Below are 21,430 nucleotides of genomic sequence, written 5' to 3'. Positions count from 1 at the left end.
GCATCCACCACCTTTTTCGGGCCAAGTCCAAATTTCCACTATCCTTTGTGTGGAAAAAGTGCTTCCTGATTTCATTCTTAAATGGGCTAGCTCTTATTTTAATATTATGCCCTCTTGTTTTGGATTCCCCCATCAGAGGAAATACTTCCTCTGTATCTACTTTATTGAATCCCTTATTCATTCTAAATACCTTGTTTAGATTATACTTTATGCTTCTAAACTGAAAGGAATACAACCCAAGTTTATGCAACCTGTCTTCATAAGTTAACTCTTTAAACCCTAGTATTCTGGTGAATCTCTGCTGCACTCCTTCCAAGGCCAATATATCTTTCCTGAGGTTCAGTTCCCAAAATTGTAATACCCAGATTGGGTCTGACCAAGGCTCCCTACAACTGAGACATTACTTCCTCATTTTGTATTCCACCCACGTGAGATAAGGCTAAAATTCCATTAGCCTGTTTTAATCTATGGACTAGCTTTTAGGGATTTGTTTACATGGACACCTAAATCCCTTTGTTTCTCCACAGCTCCTGGTCTCACCATTAATAAAATAAATCTGTCTGCCCATATCATTGTGTAATGCTAAATTAGATCGTGACTGTCATTCCAGACTGTTTCTTAACATAGAAACACTTGTTACAGGAGTAGGCCATTCTGCCTCTCAAACAGGAATTGTGTGTTAATTCTTAAATGTTTAATAAATGATCTATTTGTTAAAGATCTTGATTAGGCCACAGTTAGAGTTCTGTGTGCAGATTTTGGTGCTCCATCATAGAAAGGACATTGTACATAATAGATCTCCAGAATGACAGCAGGGATGAGAAACTATGAGGAGAAATTTGAGATATTGGGGCTATTTCTATGGAAGCACAGAGAAGTGCAGTTGAAGAAAGACTTTCCTCTGGTTGGGGACTGGTTGACAAGGAATCATCAATTGAAGTTGTCACTGAGAGCGAGTAGAGTGTTTTGAAAAATTGTTTTATACACAGAGGATTGTTGGGGCATGGAATGCTATGCCACAGGAAATGATTGAGCCAGAAGCCATTGAAGCATTTAAGGAAAAATTGGATAAATATTTGAAACAGAGATTATGTGGGGATAGTTGGCACATATGCGATTGGTTGAATGCCCTCCTACTGTGGTGTAAACCTCTGTGGTTGTTCCTGTCTTTGTTTGCAGGAATAAGTGTGTTGGCAGAGTGCCTCGACTGTCCAGAGCTCAAGACTTCGGCAGATGCATTCATTCATCAGCATTTCACTGAAGTTTACAAAACTGATGAGTTTTTACAACTTGATGTCAAAAGAGTAACTCACCTGCTGAAACAAGATGCACTGACAGTTAGAGCAGAAGACCAGGTACAAACAGCCATATTCAAGCACACTTCGGAAAATCTCCTTATTCAAGTGAATTTTCTATGCATTTTGTAACCAAGTACAGTTACTATGACATAGACAAAAGTATTAATTATATATTGGCATTGGGTTTGAGGTAGCATTAGAAGGGGATAGGGCCTATCCATTATTGCCATTTTCTGCTGAATACAACATTATTCAGAAGATTATAAATGCTTTCTCTGTATCACTAATATTTTACAGTAAATCTTTTTTGAGGGGGAGGAAGACAAACAAAGTATTGGTTTCTTTGATATACACATTCAAGGGATATGAGTTCTCTTCAAATATGGTTCTTCATTTGTGGTGTTTTATTTCTGTTCCAATGTAGGTTTATGATGCAGCAGTCAGGTGGTTAAAATATGATGAGCTCAATCGACAGCAACATATGGTTGATATTTTGGCTAAAGTCAGATTTCCACTAATCTCTAAGAATTTCTTGAGTAAAACTGTCCAAGCAGAATCACTCATACAGGATAATCCAGAGTGTCTTAAAATGGTTATTAGTAAGTATATGTGTTTTGCCAATCTAAATCATTGCATATTTAGTTTGAGTGGGAAACAATATGATTACTTCAAACTCTGTTCTCAACTAAGTGGATTTTAGAATAGATTAAACACTAAGCACGGGGTTTTGTCTCTTTTTAAAATAAGTTAATTTAAGATTTGCTTACAAGCTGGAGTTCTTTTACAAATTTCATGATGACCTTTTCAATGAATATTTAATGGGCTTTGGTACAAAGACTGGCCAGAATCTGTATATTCCTTGATTTAAACATTATACATGATTAAGATGATATAAATTACTGTCAACATATCTGGGTAGCAATTGAGCTCAGAATAAAAGAGAACTCGTACAAAAGTATGTGGCAAAAATGCTGGATTGATGTAACAGGAAAAATGTGCACTTGGTCAAAGGTTGGACATTTAACATTTCTTGATCTCAAATTCTAATTCATGGGAGTGGCTAGAATGAAATCTAGTACATTAGAATATTGGCTTGGATCAAATGTATTTATTTGGAAACTGTTGGTATATCTGCAAAAACATTGCCCTTTCATCCCTGGGAAATGACTTTGAATCCTAGCCAAATAGTTCCAATGTGAGTGTCTATTGTGAATTAAGGCAGTCTCAAGCCAGTAACTGATGGGCACCGAATCATAGCTACTCACAAGTAGTTACAGATTTTAACTAAGTGGGCATTAAGGGTGGTAGTCTGGAAAATGCAGTAGGGATGATGCTTTGATGTTGAGGGTAAAGCACGATTGAGAAAAAGCTTTACTGTATCTAATTTGTGTTGACACTGGGTGATGAAAGGAGAAAAGTGTTCCATTTCCTACTAATATGACTGGTCAGTCTGAACACACAAAATATATAAATTGCACTTAAAATAACCTAAGTGACAGCCAACACTTTCCGTGGGGTGGATCTTTCCTGACGAACCATCTTTACTTTTTTGAGGGAGTTACATTCGAAATGGATGTTGAAATGCTCTCCTTTATTGTATGCCTAAATGCCCAGAAAGTCTTTGATACAGTTCTTCATTCTTGACCGTTTCTCTGTCTAGGTGGCATGCGCTATCATCTTCTGTCTCCAGAGGATAGAGAAGAATTGGGAGAAAGTACACGTCCAAGACAGAAGAAACATGATTATCGTATCGCATTGTTTGGTGGATCTCAGCCCCAGTCCTGTCGATATTTTAATCCTAAGGTAAATGCTGGGGTGGGGGGCAGGGGAAACAAGGTATTTGCAATCAATAGTTCTGGAAGACCCAAGTCTTTACGTAGAACTTGCATGTGCAACATGGAAACAAGCACTTTAGTCAAACTAGGGCATATTGGTAATGAAATCTGAAAATGCTCAGGCCAGGCAGCATCTGAGAAAGAGTTAACAGGCTGAATTTTCCTGGCCCATTGGCGACGGTTGGGAAGGCGGGATGGCAGGCAAAATGGTGGAGGAAAGCTTTGGGAAGGGAGCTCGATATTTTCCTGCCGCCGAGCCATATTGCCAGCAGCAGAAAGGTTGGCAGCTCTGCTGCCCACTGTGTGGACAATTGAGCGCTTAAGTGGCCAAATATGGGCCACCTCCTGCCTCCGCAGGCGTTTGCCATGTGGGGAGATAGCCCAATGAAACCTGGTGGCCTCCCAGTGGGGAAAACCTGGGGAGGGGCAAGGGGCCCTGCTTTTATGGGCACTGAGTGGTCCACAGAGGGCTCCCTAGCAGCAATGGCCACCCTCGCTGTCAGGCCCCAGTTTCCCCCAACCAACCTCACTTCTCGTTGAGGGCGCCCCACCATTGAGCCGTTCTCTTCCTGGAGCTGCAGCCTAAGGCTTCTGAGCTGCTAGTCCTCTGATTGGTTAATTGGCCGCTGCCTGCCAAAGTGGGGTTGCCTCTCACTTTTCGCCCCGGCGCGCAGGACTTGCCAGTACACGACAATATTTAGCCCATCGTTTCAGGTCAATGACCTTTCATTGAAATGGACTGTGGCTCATGTGGAGGTTAAACACCAACAGTCCATGTTGGTATTTATCCTCCATGTGAGCCGTAGTCCAAAGATTTTAGTTATGCTATTGGTTGCTGATGTCAACAAAGTAGGTGTTTTTATCTTCGAACAATTATTACTGATAATTTTATTTAAAACAGGTACAGCTGCTGGTGGGTATGCCAATGAAGGGATGTGTCCCTCATACTGCTTTAAAAAAAATTTGGTGTGGGATATGTTATGTCCGTCTCCACATAGTAGAACTGCTCTAAATCTCTCTGAAATATTTAAATGTGGTTTTGTCTCTGTTTTAATATTCATTTTAAATATTTTAACTTTGGGTGTAATTCCACCAAGAATCTGCTATTAGTGTAATTCCTTTCGTTTTTCAGAAGTATTGCTATTAAACTGATAGCTTCCAAAATGTTCAGTGTAATAAACCAAGTTGGATAAATTAGTTCTTGCTATATATGGAACTATCCCAGTACTTCAAGTTCTGTGTAATTGGGAGTTCATTTCTTAAAATGATCTTACTCTTTGTGCAGGATTATACTTGGATGGACATTCGTTGTCCGTTTGAGAAGCGTCGAGATGCAGCCTGTGTCTTCTGGGACAATGTTGTTTACATATTGGGTGGTTCACAGCTTTTCCCCATCAAACGGATGGACTGCTACAATGTCGTTAAGGACAGCTGGTATTCTAAGCTGGGTCCTCCAACCCCTCGAGACAGTCTTGCAGCATGTGCTGCAGAAGGCAAAATTTACACATCTGGAGGCTCTGAAGTAGGTGAGTTAATTATCTGTTTAATCACTGGTGCTTCTGTCTCCGGGATGCACTATAGCAAGTCACCAAGGCTTCTTCGGCATCACCTCCCAAACCTGCAACTTCCACCACCTAGAAGGATGAGCAACAAGTGCGTTGGAACACATCACCTCCAAGTCACAGACTATCCTGACTTGGACATATCTCTCTGTTCCTGCATTGTTGCTGTTTAAAATCCTGGAACTCCTACCTAACAGCAAAGTAGGAGTACCTTCATCACATGGACGGCAGTGATTCAAGAAGAAAGCCCGCTCACCACCTTCGAGGACTATTAGGATCGGCAGTAAATACTGACCTTGCCAGCAAAGTCTACATCCCAAGAATGAAGTTTTTAAAATATTCTTACCTAAAACTACAGTGTGGTTTCAAAGCCTCTTCATAGCCTCTGGACTTTACTGTTGCATTTTTGTGATTGGTATAAGTAATAGACCAATATGACATGCTGATTAATTGTGGTCTCTTAGATGTGACAACTCTCTCCCTTAATTTTTTGTTTAAACAGAAAAGACAAACTTTCTTTGGCCATTATTTGGCTGTACCACTGCAAGCTGAGTTGAAAGCATAAAAGCTGCAGCAGGCCTTTGCCAGCATCTGCTATGCAAGCAGCAGCTAGGAGGTGCACAAACATGACAGGCTAACTTGAACAAAAAAAAAAATCTTCATTCCATTCTGTTTGGAAGTACTTTTTCATCTGTTAAGTTCATCCCTGGCTGGGATTGAAACCTCTTGGCATACACCACAGCATTGTCAGACCAGCAAAATAGGTTGCCTGATCCCAAATATTATTAGCGTGCCACCCTTCTAGTTGGTTACTACTAGCCATTTTAATTATTTTTCTTTACTACTGCAGGAAACTCTGCCTTGTATCTGTTTGAGTGCTATGATACCAGAACAGAGAATTGGCATACCAAACCCAGTATGTTGACACCTCGATGCAGCCATGGTATGGTGGAAGCTAAAGGACTCATCTATGTTTGTGGGGGAAGTTTAGGCAACAATGTATCTGGAAGAGTTCTAAATTCCTGTGAAGTATACAATCCTGCAACTGAGTCGTAAGTGCTGGTAATCCTGGAATCTCCAAATAGTTTGCTTTTCCAAAGTAGTCGTTTCTGATTTCTGAGGAAGCCAAATTCCACTGCCTTTCACAATTAATTTCCCTAACCTTTTATTTTAAATTCACAACCATTAGTTTTTAAATAATAGTCCTTCTCAACCTGCCTGCAGCTTTTGACATGGTTGACCACACCATCCTCTTTCAATGCCTTTCCAGTGTTGTCCAGCTAGGTGGGACTGCTCTCACTTGGTTCCATTCTTATCTATCTAACCGTAGCCAGAGTACCATTTGCAGTGGCTTCTCTTCCTGTTCCTGCACCATTACCTCCAGTGCCCCCTAAGGATCTAACCTTGGCCCCCTTCTATTTCTCATCTACATGCTACCTCTCAGCGCTATCATCAGAAAGCACAATGTTAGTTTTCATATACATGCTGACAAAGCCCAGCTCTCCATCACCACCACCCTTCTCAACTTCTCTACTGTTGCTAAATTATCAGACTGCTTATCCAACATCCAGAACTGGATGAACAGAAATTTCCTCCAATTAAATATTGAGAAGACTGAAGCCATTGTTTTCGTTCCCTGCTCCAAACTCTGTTTCCTAGCTGCCGACTCTATCCCTCTCACTGGCAACAGTCTGAGACTAAACCAGTCTATTCGCAACCTTGGTGTCATATTTGACCCCAGGATGAGCTCCCGACCACATATTTACACCATTACTAAGATTGCCTATTTCCACTCCGTAACATCGCCCAATCACCCCTGGCTCAGCTCATCTGCTGCTGAAGCCCTCTTCCATGTCTTTGTAATCTCTGTACCGACTATTCCAATGCACACCTGGCTGGTCTCCCACTTTTTATTCTCTGTAAACTTGGGCTGTTCCAAAACTCATGTCTTAACTTGCACCGTCCCGTTCCCCTGTGCTCGCTGACTTACATTGGCTCCCGCTAAAGCAATGTCTCGACTTTAAAATTCTCATCCTTGTTTTCAAATCCCTCCATGGCCTCATCCCTCTATATCTCTGTAATCTCCTCCAGCCCCATGACCCTCCGTGATATCTGCGCTTTTCTAATTCTGGCCTCTTGAGCATCCCTGATTTTAATCACTTTACCATTGGTGGTCATGCCTTCGGTTGCCTAGGCCCTAAGGTTTGGAATTCCCTTCCTATACCTCTCCACCTTGCTTTCTTCATTTAAGACACTCCTTCAAAGCTACCTCTTTGACCAAGCTTTTGGTCATCTGCCCTAATATCTCCTTATGTGGCTTGGTGATGTATTTGTTTTATAATGTTCCAGTGAAGTGCCTTGTTTATTGGGTTAAAGGTACTATATAATATCTGTCGAGTCATCGATAGCAATAGATCTGGAGCAGGAACTCCTGTTTGCAAACGCTAAGGTTAATTGTAGGTCACTGTAATTCTTAATGAGTGCTGCTAACTCAGACTAAGAATTAAATGTGGGATGTAGCTCTCTTTCTCTCCATCCCCAGCTGATAATTGCAATGTTTAGTGTGGATATAAGCCATGAAGACAGAACTTCCCCAGTTTATACTAAGTGGGTTGCTCTTGGTAGGTGGATCACTAGGGGCTCTATAATTGGCTTTGATGTTTATTGTCTAGTGACTTCTGCTGGAAAACAAGTGTATGTGGATGTTGGGTCAATACTGAATCAGACTTGCTGTGTTGCTACAGCATAGAAGGATGCCATTTAGCCCATTTTGGCTGTCCTGGCTCTTTGAAAGAACTATCCAATTAGTTCCACTCTCCTGCTGACACCAGAGCCAGAATTATTTCCCTTTTCAAGTATTTATCCAATTCCCTTTTGAATCTCTTCCACTACCCTTTCAGGCAATGGATTCCAGATCATAACACCCATGCGTAAAATTCTTTCTTCCTGTCGCCTCTGGTTCTTTTGCCAAATATATTAAATCTATGTCCTCTGATTGCCATCCCTTCTGCCAATGGAAACAGTTTCTCTTTATTTACTCTGATCAAAACCCTTCAAGATTTTGAACATTTCTATCAAGTCTTCCCATAACCTTCTCTTTAAGGGGAACAATCCCAGTTTCTCCAGTCCCTCTGCACATCTGAAGGCTTTCATCCCTGGCACCATTCCGGTAAATCTCCCTTGCACCTTCTCAGAGGCTTTTACATCTTTCCTAAGTGTGGTGCCCAGAACTGGCTGCAATCATCCAACTGGAACCTAATCAGTGACTTATAAAATTTTAACGTAACTTCTTTGATTTTGTACTCTATGCTTCGGTTTATAAAGCCAAGGATCCCACACACCTTTTATAACAGCCTTCTCAACTTGTCCTACCACTTCAAAAGCTTTTGAATGTCTCTAAATGTTTCCCACCAGCAACATTCAGCTGATTGGCCTGTAATTGCCAGGTTTATCGCTATCCCTTTTTTTGAACAGGGGTATAATATTTGCAATCCTCCAGACCTGTGCTACTGCTCCCATATCTAAGGAGGATTGGAAAATTGTGGCCAAAGCTGCCACAACTTTCACTTTTTCCTTCCCTCAATAACCTAGGATTCGTCCCATCCAGACCGGGTGACTCTTCTATGTGAAGCAACCTTTTAAGTATCTCCTCTACCTGTTTTTATCCTATCCAACTTCTCTACTATCTCCTTTACTATGATATTGGAAGCATCCTCTTTAGTGAAGACAATGCAGAGTACTTAGACCCTCAGCTGTGCCCTCTATCTCCATAAGAAGATTTCCTTTTTGGTCCCTAAGTGGTCCAACCCACCCTTTGATTACTCTTTTACTCTCAATATTTTTATGAAAGACCTTTGGGGTCCCTTTTATCTAAAATCTATTCTCATGCACTCTCTCTGCCCCTCCCCTTATTTTTTCAATTTTCCCATGTACTTTAACATTGTAGCTTTGGTAGTGAGAATTACCTACTCATTGAATAGTGCATCCACCTTAATAGGCAGATGAGGCCTCAGTTTAGTGTCTCATTGGAAAGATAGTGTCTCTGACAATGCTGCATTCCTCCAATACTACACTGATGAAAAATGCTATAAGAAATGTGACTAAGTGCTTGTTTCAGTGTTTATTTGCGACAGAAGATTCATGTGTATACTGTATATTGTACAGATGTGAAATAATTTTCAGAATAATTGCAGTGTAAAGCTTTCCATCTCATTCCCATAATCAATTCAAACACAGAATTTTGTTGTACTGATGAGTGATAGTAACAACGTGAGCTAATGTTATAATTTTGTATCTCTTTCACAGGTGGACAGAACTGGCTGCAATGCTGGATGCTAGGAAGAACCATGGACTAGTTTTTGTAAATGATAGAATCTATGCTGTTGGTGGACAAAATGGACTTGGTATGGTTGCTTATTTATACTCCCTGTATCAAGATGCCTCTCAAAGTTCTAGCACTGAGAAACTGCAATACTTATAGCAATAATGTAAAAAAAAGTTAATTATACTTGTATACTATACTAACAACAGATGACACCAACTCACAATTCCCTCTTTGTATAATAAGTAAGCATTTTATAAACAGTTTCCTGTATTGCATTCTGTGTATAGCAATACCACTTATCTCCTTCTGCTGTGTACTGTACTATACAAATTTGTGCAGAATTGCAGCCTTGTTCAAATCTTCATGTACCAGATTTCAGTACAATGATTCCAATCAGTATTCTGCTAACACACTGCATTAAAACTAATTAAAACAAGTTCCATTGATGTTAAAACTGTCAATCACTTGGTCTCTGCTGAATTAGCTGGCCTCAGCTGAGTTGGGGTGCCACAGTGTGTCTGTGCTGTTGTTGGGTGAGTAGCAGGAGATATTGGCCAATGTTCCCACTCATGATTGCTATCTGATGATCCCTGCTAGGAATGTGGAAACATAGAAAATTTATAGCACAGAAGGAATCCTTTCGGAAAGAGAGCTACCCAGCCTAAACCTACTTTCCGACTCTTGGTCCGTAGCCCTGTAGTTTGCGGCACTCCAAGTGCATATCCAAGTAATTTTTAGATGTGGTAAGGGTTTATGCCTCTGCCACCCTTACAGGCAATGAGTTCCAGACCCTCACCGCCATCTGGGTGAAAAAATTTCTCTTTAACTTTCAAATCCTTCCACAAATTACTTTAAATCTATGTCCTTGGTTATTGACCTGTTTGCTAATGGAATAGGTCCTTCGTATCCACTCTATTTAGGCCCCTCATAATTTTATACACCTCAACTAAATCTCCCCTCAACCTCCTCTGTTCAAAGAAAACAACCCCAGCCAATTCAGTCTTTGCTCATAGCAAATATTCTCCATCCTTGTAAATCTCCCCTGTACCCTCTGTAGCGCAATCATGTCCTTCCTGCAATGTAGTGACCAGAATTGTATGCAGTACTGTAGTTTTTATTCATTCATGGGGGAGGGCGTTGCTGGCAATGCCAGCATTTGTTGCCCATCCCTAATTGCCCTCGAGAAGGTGGTGGTGAGCTGCCTTCTTGAACTGCAGTAGTCCATCTGATGCTGTTAAGGAGGGAATTATGGGATTTTGATCCAGCGACAGTGAAGGAACGGTGATATATTTCCAAGTCAGGTGTGTGGCTTGGAGGGGAACTTGCAGATGGTGGTGCTCCCATACATCTGCTGCCCTTGTCCTTCTAGGTGGAAGAGGTCACAGGTTTGGAAGGTGCTGTCAAAGGAAACGTGGTGAGTTGCTGCAGTGCATCTTTTATATGGTACACTCTGCTGACACTGTGCATCAGTGGTGGAGGGAGTAAATGTTTAAGATGGTGGATGGGGTCCTGATCAAGTGGGCTGCTTTGTCCTGGATGGTGTTGAGCTTCCTGAGTGGTTGGAGCCGCACACATCCAGGCAAGTGGAGAGTATTCCGACACTCCTTACTTATGTCTTGTAGATGGTGGACAGACTTTGGGCATTATGGAGTTGGGTGACTTGCTACAGAATTCCCAGCCTCTGACCTGCTCTTGTAGTCACAGTATTTACATGGCTGCTGCAGTTCAGTTTCTGGTCAATGGTAGCCCTCAGAATGTCGATAGTGATGGTAATGCCATTGAATGTCAAGAGAAGATGGTTAGATTCTCTATTGTTGGAGATGGTCATTTCCTGGCAGTTGCATGGCGCGAATGTTACTTGTCACTTATCAGCCCAAGCCTGAATGTTGTCCAGCTCTTGCTGCATTTGGACATGGACTGCTTCAGTGTCTGAGGAGTTATGAATGGTACTCAACATCGTACAATCATCAGCGAACATCCCCACTTCTGACCTGTGGCCTAACTAGTGTTTTATACAGCATCAACATCCTGGGGGTTACCATTGACCAGAAACCTAACTGGACCAGCCGTATAAATACTGTGGCTACAAGAGCAGGTCAGAGGCTAGGAATTCTGCACCGAGTAACTCACTTCCAGACTCCCCAAAACCTGTCCACCACCTATAAGGCACAAGTCAGGAGTGTGATGGAATACTCTCCAGTTGCGTGGGTGAGTGCAGCTCCAACAACACGCAAGAAGCGCGCCACCATTTGGGACAAAGCAGCCCGCTTGATCGGCACCCCATCCATCAGCTAAACATTTACTTCCTCCACCACCGGCACACACTGGCAGCAATGTGTACCATATACAAGATGCACTGTATCAACTCTCCAAGCCTCTTTCTGCAGCAACAAATGCTGGCCTTGCCTGCGACGCTCACATCCCATGAAAGAATTTAAAAAAAAAAAACACAGTTCTAGCATAATCTCCCTGCTCTTATATTTCTATGCTTCAGGTTACAAAGGAAAGTATCCTGTATACCTTCTTATACACCTTATCTATTTGTCCTGCTACCTTCAGGGATCTGTGAACATGCACTCCAAGGTCACTCTGTTGCTTTGCACTTCTTGGTATCCTACAATATATTGTGTATTCCCTTGCCTTGTTTGCCCTCCCCAAATGTATTACCTCTCACCTCTCTGGATTGAATTCCATTTGCCACTTTTCTACCCACCTGACCAGTCCATTGATATCTTCCTGCAGTCTACAGATTTCTTCCTTGCTATCAATTACATTGCCAATTTTTGTATCATCTGCAAATTTCTTAATCATGCCCCCTATATTTGACTCTAAATCATTTATTGTGATTGGCATCCTTCCATCTCATAGAGTCATAGTTATATAGCACTGAAACAGGCCCTTTGGCCCATCGTGTCCATGCCGGCCATCAAGCACCTATCTATTCTAATCCCATTTTCCAGCATTTGGCCCGTAGCCTTGTATGTTATGGCATTTCAAGTGCTCATCTAAATACTACTTAAATATTGAGAGTTCCTGCCTCTACCACCCCTTCAGGCAGTGTGTTCCAGATTCCAACCACCCTCTGGGTGAAAAAAGTTTTCCTCAAATCCCCTCTAAACCTCCTGCCCTTACCTTAAATCTGTGCCCCCCTGGTTATTGACACCTCTGCTAAGGGAAAAAAGTTTCTTTCTATCTACCCTATCTATGCCCCTCATAATTTTGTATACCTCAATCAGGCCCCCACTCAGCCTTCTCTGCTCTAAGGAAACCAACCCTTGCCTAGCCAGTCTCTCTTTATAGCTGAAATGCTCCAGGCCAGGCAACATCCTGGTAAATCTCCTCTGCGCACTCTCCAGTGCAATCACATCCTTCCTATAGTGTGGCGACCAGAACTGTACACAGTACTCCAGCTGTGGCCGAACTAGTGTTTTATACAGCTCCATCATAACCTCCCTGCTCTTATATTCTATGCCTCGACTAATAAATGCAAGTATCCCATATGCCTCCCTAACCACCTTATCTACCTGTGCTGCTGCCTTCAGTGATCTATGGACCAGTACACCAAGGTCCCTCTCACCACCTGCGAGAGATGATGGATATACAGTCTCAGAACTTTGGTGAGGTCAGATGAGATCATCTGCACTTTTAATGGCTGAACAATTCGATTCTAGAAAGGTAAAGTCTGCCACAAATGCCACACATGAGGTTGTCCTTTGCCGGTGGTGTGCGATGATCTCTGCTGATGCCCTGTTTGCAGGGCTGGTGTCTGCTTTGGAGCTTCTGAAACCACAAGTCGAGGTGGCAGCGGCGAAATCCTGCCTACAGCTGGTGTCGCCATTTGCATCAATCGCCAGCTAGAGTTTCTCACATGTCATGATTGATGTTGAGAGCTTTCTTGTCTCTTTTGACAGCATCCTTGAATCGGAGCTTTGGGCACCCTGCTGGTCTCTTGGTACGGGCTACCTCCCCATATAAGCATATCCTTGGGGATGCCCAAGCCAGTGAAGTCGTCTTTGCTTGATTAGCACGAGCATGCTTGGTATATTTTCCCTAGAAAAGACTCCTTTATTGGTGACTTTGTCTTTCAATGTGATGCCGAGGATGCTTCGTAGACACTGGAGATGGAAATTATTGAGCCTTTTTTCTTGGTAGGTGTAAGTTGTTCAGGTTTCGCTGCCATACAGCAATGTGCTGAGGATACAGGCATTGTAGATATTGATGTATACATTGAAAAGCAAGGGGCCTAGTACCAACCCCTGCAGAACCCCACTGCATACAGCCTTCCATTCATAAAAACACCCGTTGACCATTGCCCTTTCTTCCTGCTACTGAGCCAATTTTGGTCCAACTTGTAACTTTCCCTTGGATCCTGGACTTTCCTGACCAGTCTACCATGTGGGACCTCATCAAAAAACTTGTGAAAATCCATGTAGACTACATCAAATGAGCTATCTGCTCAGAAAAATTCAATCAAGTTAGTCAGACATGGCTTTCCCTTAACAAATCCATGCTGATTGTTCTTGATTAATTGTGACTTTCTAAATGACAATTTATACTGTCCCTCAGAATTTTTTCCCATAATTTGACCACCATTAGGTTGACTGGTCAGTAATTACTTGGTCTATCCCTTCCTCCCTTTTTGAACAACAGTACACTGTTAGCATCCTTCAGTCCTCTTGCATCACGCCTGTAGCTAGGGAGGATTAGAAAATGATCGGTAGAGCCTCTGCTGTTTCCTCCCTTGCTTCTCTTAGCAGCCTGGATACATTTCATCTGGACCGGATGATTTAGCTGCTTTCATAGATGCTAAATCCCTTAATATTGCCCCTCTCACCATGTTTATCCCGTCCAGTATTTCACACTCCTCCTCCTCAACTGAAATGTTTGCATCGTCCCCCGGACCGATCTCAGTGCCTCAGGAATCTAAAGCCCTCCCTCCTGCACCATTCTTCCAGTCACGCATTCATCTACAGTATCCTCCTAATTATAGCGCATAACACTGAGCGTAATCTAGAGGTTACTACCTTTGAAGTCCTGCTTTTTAATTTTCTTTCCCAGCTCGCTAAAATTTGCCTGCAGGATGTCATCCCTCTTTCTATCTATATCGATATGGACCACAATCTCTGGCTGTTCATCCTCCCCCTCAAAATGTTCTGCAGCCTCTTAGTGACATCCTTGACTCTGGCATCAGGGAGGTGACATATCATCCTGGAGTCACATCTGTGGCTGCAGAAATGTCTGTTTGTTCCCCCAGTTATTGAATCCCCTGTCACTACTCGTTGTCTGACTTTCCTCCTCCCCCCTTGCACAGCTGTCTGTGATGCTGTGGCTTTCACTCTCCCCAGAGGAACCATTGGCCTTACCAACATTCAGACATGAATACCTGTTAGAGAGTGAGATACACTCACTGGCCTCTTGAATTACCTGCCTGGTCCTCCTTGTCTGTCTGGTGGTCACCCATTCCCTCTTTGCCTGCACACTGTTAAGCTGTGGGGTGGCCACCTGCTGGAACATGGTATCCACGTATCTCAGCCTCACGGATACACTGCAATGTCACCGGCTGCTGCTCCAGCTTCAAAACCCATAGCTTGAGCTCCTCCAGCTGACATTTCCTGCACATGTGGTTGTCCAGGACGAGAAGCATCCTGGAGTTCCTATGTGGCACAGGATGTGCATTTGACAGGATTAAGGTGTCCTGTCACTATTTGTTAGACTGATTACATTTTTTAATTTAATTGACTACCCTAACCTAGACAGAAAAAAGACAACAGTAATGCTCACCAGCCAGTCATGTACCTGATGTCCTTATTCCTTGATTTTTTGTTGTTGTTTTTAGATTCGCTCAATATATACTGCCACCTCTGCTCAGGTCCATGCACTGCTTGGGCCTTCTCTCCCACTGTATTCCTACTTACAGTTTTTAGTATTTTAACTTACTACTTGATATGGTTTAAGTTTTGGTACATTAAATTAAATGCTTACCTGTAACACAAAAACACCACCAAGTATTGGAGGCCAAAAGCAGCACCTCTTTTTCCCACTGCACCAAATTCCCACTTACACCAGTTTCCCAAGTTTTGCACTCTGTCTTGCACTGTGTTCTGCGATCACTCCGTGATGACCACTGTAGAAGTGTATTGGTGAACATCGGTTGAGGATTATGTGATGCTTCCCTGTGAAACAGCCCGCTACAAAAAAACTAATTATCTGGTCATTATCACATTTCTGTTTGTGGGAGCTTGCTGTGTGCAAATTGGCTGCTGCATTTCCTACATTACAACAGTGACTACACTTCAAAAGTACCTCTTTGGCTGCAAAGCGCTTTGAGACGTCTGCTGGTTGTGAAAAGCGTTGTATAAATGCAAGTATTTCTTTCTTTACAATTGCTGTCAAGACTTGCATGTGAATTATTGTTATTTAGCTAAGGGAGTAGAGGATAGATGAAGGAGGGAGAGAACTGATAGGAAAAAGGAAAGAAAAGTGAGTCAGTCGGTCAGTCATCAATTTGGAAGCACTAATTTCCGATCATCACTGTCATCTTCTCCCTTCTGCCAGTTACAACAGCCTGTTGATAGTCTTCCACAACACCGTTTGCATTGTTAGCTTTAATCTTCCATATGATATTTCCCAGCTGGAAATCCGTTGCATCACTTTCCAAGGTCTGAACATCAGCCAATGAACTCTGCTAATTGTAATTTTCCTGGTGAATACACTATAGTGTGCATTGGTTAGTCCTCACTTAGATAATGGTCACTAACAAATTTCGGGTCTTGCTTAGATATTCTCTCCAGTTCTGTATCTCTGCTCACTCTTGTAAGCAAAACCTACATCTCTTATGTTCAGCAGTTTGTCTGTACTGTGCAGTAACTAATAGCATAAATTGGAGTATTACAATAGGATCCCCTTTTAATCTGAACTAGCTATTGTGTCTTTCTCACACGTTCTCATGTGCATTTCTCTGATCCTTCAGTAAGTTGGCATATGTACACTTCAGTGAGATGATATCCTGAGTAGTGGCATAAATATATGCTTTTAGTCCATCTTTGCATTGAATCAGACTAAGGCATACCCTGAGCCTGATTGGCTCTTTTGAAGGTAACCTGCTTGGCCTTGCTTTCTTAGCAGACTTCACCAACTGACTTGCAATATATGGGTCTTTTGTCTTTACCCTCCTGTGCCTCAGGAAGTTGGGGGCTTGGTTCTTGATTCCTTTCCGATCTGGGGGTTGGCCAGTAGAGCTGCCAATCAAATCCCTCTCCACATTCCCTGCCATTTGAAACTAGTTTCCTGCAAAGTTCAGCAGGAAGAAACATTATGGTGTGAAAGTTTGCAGTGAGTGTTTGAGACGAGGTAACTACTCCCCTTGATTACAGTATTACTGCCTGGTTTATTAACATAGCAATCCCCTCTTTCTCCCAGCAGCTCCAGCATGTGACTGTAGGAGGATTTCTAACCTGGGTGAATGCCCTTTGAATTTAAAGTCAACACCTTAACATCAGATATATCCAACACTTCTCTGTGAAAAAAAATCATAAATTCAGAAAGTGAATCACTTTATTCTCTCACCTGAAATCCAGCATACCCTGCTTTAGTCAGGGTCCAGTTTTCACATTACAGCAGTGTTAATAGGATGACAATTTTGTGGATGCTCTATCAACATTTTATCTTGTACCCAACACCCTTCAGATGCCACAAAAAAATTTGTTGTACTTTTTCTGGGTGGAGGGTGGAATTAGTAATTTCTTCGAAGTTTCTCTGAACTCTGACTTACAGGAGACAAATCAAATAGAGCATGTGGTCTTAAAAGGACATAGCATGTTTACACAAATTTGTTTTAGCAGTACAATCATATATTTTGTGTGGCGGGGGGTGTGGTGGTGAGGGGTATAATGGTCTTAATACAGCAAAATGTCCCAAGGTGCTTCACAGTTCGGAGTTGGACCCAAGTAGGAGGGAAAGTAAGGGGGGGGTGACTGAAGACACAGTTGAAGAAGCAGGTTGTAAGAAGGCTTTTTAAGATGGAGGATGCATGATGGTGGGCGGAGAGTTCCAAGATTGTGGGAAAGCTGGCTGATGGTCCTATCACTGATTGTAGAGTGGAGGGAGGAAAAACTCACAGTAGATCAGAGTTGGAAGAACAGAAGTTATAGAAGTAGGGAGAAGTGAGTCACTGGAAGAAAAGCAACCACAGCTGTATTCCCAGGCTCCACCCTGCTCACCCCCATTTTCTCACTATTTCAATCTTGGGCTCCAGATTCCTACAGCTTTCCAAGTTAGATCCAGAATCCCATCTGCCTTGTCTTATGAAGAGAGATTGAGCAGTTTAGGCCTTTACTCTCTGGAGTTTAGAAGAATGAGAGGCGATCTAACTGAGGTATATAAGATAATTAAGGGGATTGACAAAGTAGACATAGAGAGGATGTTTCCTCTTGTGGGGCAATCTAGAATGAGAGGTCATAGTTTTAGGATGAGGGGTAGCAGATTTAAAACACAGATGAGGAGAAATGACTTCTCTCAAAGGGTCGTGAATCTGTGGAATTCACTGCCCCAGAGTGCGGTGGATGCCGGGACAATGGGTAAATTTGAGGAGACAGACAGATTTTTAATTAGAAATGGGTTGAAGGGTTATGGAGAACTGGCAGGAAAGTGGAGTTGAGGCCAAGATGAGATCAGCCACGATTGTATTGAATGGCGGAACAGGCGCTCGGGGCTGAATTGCCTACCCCTGCTCCTAGTTCTTATATACCTTGTGCACATGCAGTAAAATGACACATAGCCCAACCTCTCAAAGACATTTCTGTGGCTTTCAATGTTTGGGGCTGTAAGGTCTCTGTGGCATGAGAGGAAAAGGAGAGTACAAACAATACCCCAAAAAATCAGTCATATAGAAAGTTTGTGAGAAACAGGGTTCCAGATATATAATGAGTTATAAAACTTCTGTTTCATCTTGGAGTTATGTGATGTTTTAAAGAGTTTGTTTCCCATGCTGCATTCTAATTTAGAAACCTGATTTAGTATTATTTGAGGTGTGTAATTATATCATAAAACTTTGGTCCAAATTAAATTGTTAAAAATGTGTCAAAAAGTTGTTGAAAATTGTTAGAATGCCAGAAGGTGAAGAAAGATGCTTTTTTAAATAGTGCTAGTTTAGTAATGAGCAAGAAAAGTTAATCACTTTTTTTGTTCCTGCAGGTGGTCTGGATTCCATAGAATATTATGATATTAAGATGAATGATTGGAAAATGGTGTCAACGATGCCCTGGAAAGGGGTAACAGTCAAATGTGCAGCAGTAGGCTCCATCATCTATGTCTTGGCTGGTTTCCAAGGTGTAGGCCGATTAGGTCACATTTTGGAGTATAATACTGAGACTGACAAATGGACAACCAATTCTAAGGTCCGCGCTTTCCCTGTAACCAGTTGTCTTATATGTGTTGTAGACACATGTGGTGCAAATGAAGAAAAGCTTGAAACTTGAAAAAAGTCCTTGGAGTTACAAGGATGATGTCTGTGCTGTCAGTCTGTGCTGACTTAAACTGGTATTTGAAGATATTTCTAACTCAGAGTCTTCTGAGATGTCTTAAAGTGATGCTGGTATTCAGGATTATTTCTTGAACGTTATTAAAAAAGACTTTGCCTAACATTGCAGAATTTTTGTTTTAATTGCTTTATAAAAAGTGTCATGATATTTGGATATTTCTGGAAATTGCTATAGAAAAGGAGATATTTTGTATGGTTTTGATTTTAATTCTAGTTTTTATATGCAAGTCTAGAAATTACTGTTGGCAGTATTAGTAGACAAATACTTAATATGTTTTTTGACATAGAATGTTACAGCGCAGGAACAGGCAATTCAGCCCATCTAGTTTGCAACAGTGATTATTTTCACACAAGCCACCAAGCTTGCTCTCCATACGCTTTTAATATTCTCTTTTTTTTCCCCAAACAATTATCTAATTCCTTTTGCAAAGAATTTATGGAATACGCTTTAACAATATTCTTGCCACTATTTTAAAACGGGCATTAATCTGTTTATTTTAAATGGGTGAACACCTCTGCTGAATTAGCACAAAGGATTGGCTTGTAATTGTACGAAGCAGTCATGTACTGATACTGGCAACATTAACTTTTGTGCTACAGTCTCCTCTACATAATGTAAAGCAAGGATTTTCCATGGGCATGCCAGTCAATTAAAAAGAAACTGCTTGAAATCTGCATTTTGAATGTTGAAAATTATTCTGTACAGTGAGATTTACATTGTAACCAGACTGCCCAGGTGTTAATTTAGTTACTGGGAAAGAGAATGTAGCTTACACTTATGAAACAGTAAACTGAGAGATGGTCATCAAATATAGCATATGAAAAATATTTAAAATATCTGGGCCACATAACCCACAATTGGCAAAATTGCAAGTAAGTACAAAAGACTGGGATCTGAACTGAATATGTTTCATATTCTGTGATCTTTATGTAATCTATTTATGCAACCTGTATTCATTCTGTCATACAGTCCTTGTCTTTCATCACACTTAGTATGTGTACTGCATTATGGATAAATTTGCATTGTTTACTTTTTTGTTTAAAGTTTAACCCAAATGAGGAAGCAGCATTACATTGCCCATTTCCTTGGGGCTTTGATTCAAATTCAGGCCAATAGGATGTGCAAGTCCCCTCTTAATCTGCTGTAATAAAGAACCCAACTGAAATGGACTTGGGCGATTTCTGAACCCAGTTCTTAGTGTGTGAGAGTCAATTGTATAAAATTACCCATAACTTAATCTCATTTAGTTTTGCAATCTTGCGCACTGTTTTAAGGCGTATTGTTGCATTTAGCCTGTGGCATATCTGACTTAGAATGCTAGCTTGCTTGATGCTGTAGAAAAGTATTAATTTTTCCTGGCATTGACTTTGTTCAATCTTAATGATTACACATATTTACCACAACGTTTTAGGTTGTCAAGTGAGTGTAAGGGAATTGTATTATTTTATTAGTACTGATATTCTGCCATCAGTAATTTGCTGAATACAATTTTTATAGTTTTTTTAAAACTAAATGGAATGGTATTCCTGCTGCCCCACCATGGCTGCTGTTTTATGTATGAGTATCCCAGTAACCTAACCCCACTTCCCAAGTAGCAAGTGGACTAGTGCCAAAACCAAGAAATCTGGACTCAAACCCCATCTGGAGTACCACATTCAGTTTTGGGTATTGAACCTCAGCAAAGGTATATTGGCCCTTTAACGTGAGTAGAGCACAGATTCACCAGAATGATATCAGGGCCGAAAAGGTTAAATTATGAGGACAGGTAGCTGATCTAAGTGAGTTGTTTAAAATGATAGCGAATCAATAGGATAAATACAGAGAATCTATTTCCTCTGGTGGGGGAATGCAGAACAAGGGGGTATAATCGTAAAATTAGAACTAGACTATTTAAGAGTTTAAATCAGAAAGCACTTTTTCCACACAGTAGTGGAAATCGGGAACATTCTTCCCCCAAAAGATTGTGGATGCTTGGTCAATTGAAATTTTCAAGACTTGGATCGATAAATTTTTAGTAGGTAAGTGTTTAAGAGATATGGAACAAAGGTGGGTAAGTGGAGTTGAGGTACAGATCAGCCATTATCTAATAGAATGATGGAACAAGCTTGAAGGGCTGAATGGCATTACCCTTGTGTTGAATGAGATAGCATATGTTTAATAGAATTATTTCTGTTGATATTGGTAAACTGCTTCAATTTATTGGCATATGAGAACTATATGAGTTATCATCTTGTATCTCACTGTTAGATGTCTCTTATCCTAAATGCATCACAAGTAGTGCCATTCTAAATTAAATTTTATCTTCACTTAAAGGAGAACAAGGCAGGGGAAGCAGAAGCCAGCTCCTTCTAACTAACCTGGTTAGGAATTATAGCGGTACAGTTGAACCTCATTATTTAAAAAAATGTGATTATTCCTTATGAACTTTATAATTCCCTTTCTCCCTCTTTTCCCCCCCCCCCCCCTCTTTCCAAGTATTCTCTAGCATATACCACAATCTTGACTGTGGCATTGAAAAACCAACACAGTACAATATTGGCGTAATTTAAATAGTTTCAAGTCATTCAATATGTGAGAACACAGGAAGTTTACATTTGTACAGAAGCAAAATACTGCAGATGCTGAATCTGAAATAAAAACAGAACATACTCAGCAGGTTAGGCAGCATCTGTGTAGAGAGTTAACGTTTCAGGTTGCTGACCTTTCATCAGACCTGCAGACCTTCAAGCCAGCATTTCCTGTTTATATTTATTACTGTTTTGGTATCAAGGACCACATGGCTTTTGTGTTCAGCTAATTAGCCATTGCCCAACATGTTCCTTTTTTTTCTTTTTAACATTTAAAACAAAATAGATTAAATCTGCGTATGGCA

General features: G+C 41.3%; 1 protein-coding gene across 1 annotated transcript in view; it reads left to right on the top strand.

Moving 5' to 3' along the window:
• klhl7 (kelch-like family member 7) overlaps positions 1-18,658 on the top strand; it is a 33,928-nt gene extending 15,270 nt beyond the window's left edge. The window contains exons 5-11 of the mRNA XM_068008858.1: positions 1,180-1,355; positions 1,723-1,897; positions 2,959-3,101; positions 4,419-4,659; positions 5,546-5,747; positions 9,001-9,098; positions 18,212-18,658. Of these exons, the coding sequence (XP_067864959.1) occupies positions 1,180-1,355; positions 1,723-1,897; positions 2,959-3,101; positions 4,419-4,659; positions 5,546-5,747; positions 9,001-9,098; positions 18,212-18,495 (1,319 nt within the window). The 3' untranslated portion in view covers positions 18,496-18,658. The remainder of the gene's footprint in view (positions 1-1,179; positions 1,356-1,722; positions 1,898-2,958; positions 3,102-4,418; positions 4,660-5,545; positions 5,748-9,000; positions 9,099-18,211) is intronic.
• The last annotated feature ends 2,772 nt before the right edge of the window (positions 18,659-21,430 follow it).

This window comes from Heterodontus francisci, chromosome 2 (genome assembly GCF_036365525.1).
Source record: "Heterodontus francisci isolate sHetFra1 chromosome 2, sHetFra1.hap1, whole genome shotgun sequence".
Lineage (NCBI taxonomy): Eukaryota > Metazoa > Chordata > Chondrichthyes > Heterodontiformes > Heterodontidae > Heterodontus > Heterodontus francisci.
The sequence above is the reverse complement of the archived record's forward strand: the minus strand, read 5'-3'. Positions and strand labels throughout refer to the sequence as shown.